Source organism: Acyrthosiphon pisum, unplaced genomic scaffold (assembly GCF_005508785.2).
Source record: "Acyrthosiphon pisum isolate AL4f unplaced genomic scaffold, pea_aphid_22Mar2018_4r6ur Scaffold_20860;HRSCAF=22339, whole genome shotgun sequence".
NCBI classification, from domain to species: Eukaryota; Metazoa; Arthropoda; class Insecta; order Hemiptera; family Aphididae; genus Acyrthosiphon; species Acyrthosiphon pisum.
This window is the reverse complement of record NW_021770263.1, coordinates 768-4,951: the sequence shown is the minus strand read 5'-3', so window position 1 is coordinate 4,951 and position 4,184 is coordinate 768. Positions and strand designations below refer to the sequence as shown.

The window sequence follows — 4,184 nt, the reverse complement described above, 5'->3', positions numbered from 1 at the left end:
TGTGCCTACTTTGCCCGTGGGTTTTATCTGTAGTTATATGAATATTGCATGCCATGTTTATATAATATAATATGTTATTATTGGGTTCTTTGGCTTTTAGTGTAACTTTTCAGATCTTACTTATTTCAATCTTAATATCGTGATACAGTGAACGGTAATTTTAAAAATTATTTCAGCTGAGAAATAAACCATTAATAAGTGTAAACCAAATAGTAATTGTAATACGACAATCATAAAATGACGTATTATTGTGTTAATTGACAACGTATTTATATATTTATAAGTCATCATTCGGAAGATATTATATCTACTTATTAAATCTATAGTAATAACATTATGGAGTGAAACGTGTATACAAATGGTTATGTTGACTGTTAGGCTCTTAGCTATTGATTTCTATAAAAGTATTCATCATCAATCAGTAAGACTTCAATTAAAATAATTTTTTATAATTCACTCATTATAGTTTAATATTATCGTCATATCAAAACAGATATACGAATAAAATATTTATTTTTTGTCACGCCTGCACCGAAAGTTTGGTTTTCGACCACGGTTGAAGCGTTCGAAAGCGTCCTTTTTCCGTCCAGCGGGCGGAAAAGAGGAAATCCCCAAAAGTGCCGGGCGGAAAAGAGGAAATCCCCAAAAGTGCCGGGCGGAAAAGAGGAAATCCCCAAAAGTGCCGGGCGGAAAAGAAGAAATCCCCAAAAGTGCCGGCCGCCGGGCGCGTATCCCCTGCACAACCAGAAACTAAAATGTATACCTACCACGGTTCTTACAAAACATAAACTTTTGGTTACATCTTAAATGTATAGTATAACCTCCTTGCATGACGCATCAACATTTAAACATATTTAATTTGCACTGTTCGTAGTCGAACGATGCCTCAGTAAGTTTTTTTTCACGCAATTTGTATAATAATTCAAATTAAATAATGAGCATAAATACGAATGATGACAGTCAACACAGCAGTTGTAGTGAACCATTAACTCCACCACACATGGTTGAAACGGCAAACGCCGTTTCACTAAATCTATTGCCTGAAAAATCAAAAGAAAGATATATATTGGCTTATGAAAAAATTTTAAAATGGAAAAAAAAAAAATAAAACCAAATCGTGGTCAGAAAATGTGTTGCTTACATATTTTAGTAATTTATCTAAAGAAATTAAACCGTCAACTCTATTGTCTGTTTATTCAATGCTTAAAACCACTATAAATATGAAACATAATATAAACATTGGTACTTATCCAAAATTACAAGCTTTTTTAAAGAGAAAATCGACTGGATTTAAAAGTAAAAAGTCCAAAGTTTTGACTTCAACCGATATAAAAAAATTCATAGACGAAGCTCCTAATATTCAATACTTAGTAACTAAAGTAAGTGTGATAACATTGTTTAATATAGGTTTTCTATTAATATTCCGTAAAATTATTATGATATAGGTAGTATTGATTTTTGGGATAACTGGCGCATGTAGAAGAGAAGAACTTAGTAATATTACTATAAATGATATACAAGATTTTGGTTCAATGTTACATATTAAACTTCCTTACACAAAAACAAATTGTTCACGGTCTTTTACTATTGAAGGAGAGTTTTATGATATTTTTAAGAAATACATAGATTTAAGACCCGCAAATGTACAGTCAGATAGATTTTTTTTAAATTATAAAAACGGTAAATGCACCAAGCAGGTTATTGGAAAAAATAAAATTGGAAATATGCCCAAAGAAATTGCAAATTATTTAAATTTACCAGATCCCCAAGCTTATACAGGTCATTCTTTCCGCCGAACTTCAGCAACATTACTTGCCGATTCTGGAGGTGATATTACAACGCTCAAACGCCATGGTGGTTGGAAATCCAGTCAAATTGCCGAAGGTTATATAGAAGATTCAATAAACAACAAAAAAATAGTATATTGTGTGGCAAGGGCGGGAAAAAAGAAACAAGTGTCAGCGGAAATATTTTCAATATAAGTAATTGTTCTAATTGGACATTAAATATAAATAAAAAATAAAATAATGTAAATATAAATTAAAAATAAAATAATGTAAATATAAATTAAAAATAAAATAATGCAAATATAAATTAAAAATAAAATAATGTAGTATATTAGTATAATAATCTTATCAGTTACAATAATAAAATATACAAAGTGAAAATTGTAATTTTGAAATAAAATAAAATGTCTTCCATGAAATTGTTTTTGTAGAATAGTCTATAATTGTTGCGTAGATCTCTGCATAACCTTTTCCATGAACGCAAGGGCGTGACAAAAAATAGTATGTGTGACTCGCGCGGGAAGGCCATTTCAGTCTTTGGCGAAATGCGGCACTCGCCTACGGCTCGTGCCGCACACGACGCCCGCGACTGAAATGGCTCACTTCCCGCCCTTGCCACACAATATACTATTTTTTTGTTGTTTATTGAATCTTCTATATAACCTTCGGCAATTTGACTGGATTTCCAACCACCATGGCGTTTGAGCGTTGTAATGTCACCTCCAGAATCGGCAAGTAATGTTGCTGAAGTTCGGCGGAAAGAATGACCTGTATAAGCTTGGGGATCTGGTAAATTTAAATAATTTGCAATTTCTTTGGGCATATTTCCAATTTTATTTTTTCCAATAACCTGCTTGGTGCATTTACCGTTTTTATAATTTAAAAAAAATCTATCTGACTGTACATTTGCGGGTCTTAAATCTATGTATTTCTTAAAAATATCATAAAACTCTCCTTCAATAGTAAAAGACCGTGAACAATTTGTTTTTGTGTAAGGAAGTTTAATATGTAACATTGAACCAAAATCTTGTATATCATTTATAGTAATATTACTAAGTTCTTCTCTTCTACATGCGCCAGTTATCCCAAAAATCAATACTACCTATATCATAATAATTTTACGGAATATTAATAGAAAACCTATATTAAACAATGTTATCACACTTACTTTAGTTACTAAGTATTGAATATTAGGAGCTTCGTCTATGAATTTTTTTATATCGGTTGAAGTCAAAACTTTGGACTTTTTACTTTTAAATCCAGTCGATTTTCTCTTTAAAAAAGCTTGTAATTTTGGATAAGTACCAATGTTTATATTATGTTTCATATTTATAGTGGATTTAAGCATTGAATAAACAGACCATAGAGTTGACGGTTTAATTTCTTTAGATAAATTACTAAAATATGTAAGCAACACATTTTCTGACCACGATTTGGTTTTATTTTTTTTTTTCCATTTTAAAATTTTTTCATAAGCCAATATATATCTTTCTTTTGATTTTTCAGGCAATAGATTTAGTGAAACGGCGTTTGCCGTTTCAACCATGTGTGGTGGAGTTAATGGTTCACTACAACTGCTGTGTTGACTGTCATCATTCGTATTTATGCTCATTATTTAATTTGAATTATTATACAAATTGCGTGAAAAAAAACTTACTGACGCATCGTTCGACTACGAACAGTGCAAATTAAATATGTTTAAATGTTGATGCGTCATGCAAGGAGGTTATACTATACATTTAAGATGTAACCAAAAGTTTATGTTTTGTAAGAACCGTGGTAGGTATACATTTTAGTTTCTGGTTGTGCAGGGGATACGCGCCCGGCGGCCGGCACTTTTGGGGATTTCTTCTTTTCCGCCCGGCACTTTTGGGGATTTCCTCTTTTCCGCCCGGCACTTTTGGGGATTTCCTCTTTTCCGCCCGGCACTTTTGGGGATTTCCTCTTTTCCGCCCGGCACTTTTGGGGATTTCCTCTTTTCCGCCCGCTGGACGGAAAAAGGACGCTTTCGAACGCTTCAACCGTGGTCGAAAACCAAACTTTCGGTGCAGGCGTGACAAAAATATTATTAATAGATATCAAGATACACTGGCTATTTAAAATATAAATAATAACTAATATAGTAATATGACAATTTATAAATGAAACGTCTATCGGTCTATCGTTTATGGTCTATGATACTCTTGACAATATAATATAAATATACCGGTTTTCTTAAGGTACGGTGTCCAAGGCGCGGCTACTGCTGCGACTACTGTGGTGATCAGCCGCAGATGTCTGCCTGTTGTTCTACACCGGCGACTGGCCGCTGCGGCTCGTCAAAATAATGTGCTTTTAGAGCTCTTACTGTGTAGACCTATTTATTCTTTGTGGAGTTTGTACCAGTATATTCAATAT

General features: G+C 33.0%; 1 protein-coding gene across 1 annotated transcript; it reads left to right on the top strand.

Moving 5' to 3' along the window:
* Window positions 1-761: 761 nt before the first annotated feature.
* LOC107882247 lies at window positions 762-2,023 on the top strand. The gene is made up of 2 exons (XM_016800329.2): window positions 762-1,379; window positions 1,446-2,023. The coding sequence occupies exons 1-2, from the start codon at window positions 1,200-1,202 to the stop codon at window positions 1,980-1,982; spliced, it is 717 nt and encodes a 238-aa protein (XP_016655818.1). The 5' UTR covers window positions 762-1,199; the 3' UTR covers window positions 1,983-2,023.
* The last annotated feature ends 2,161 nt before the right edge of the window (window positions 2,024-4,184 follow it).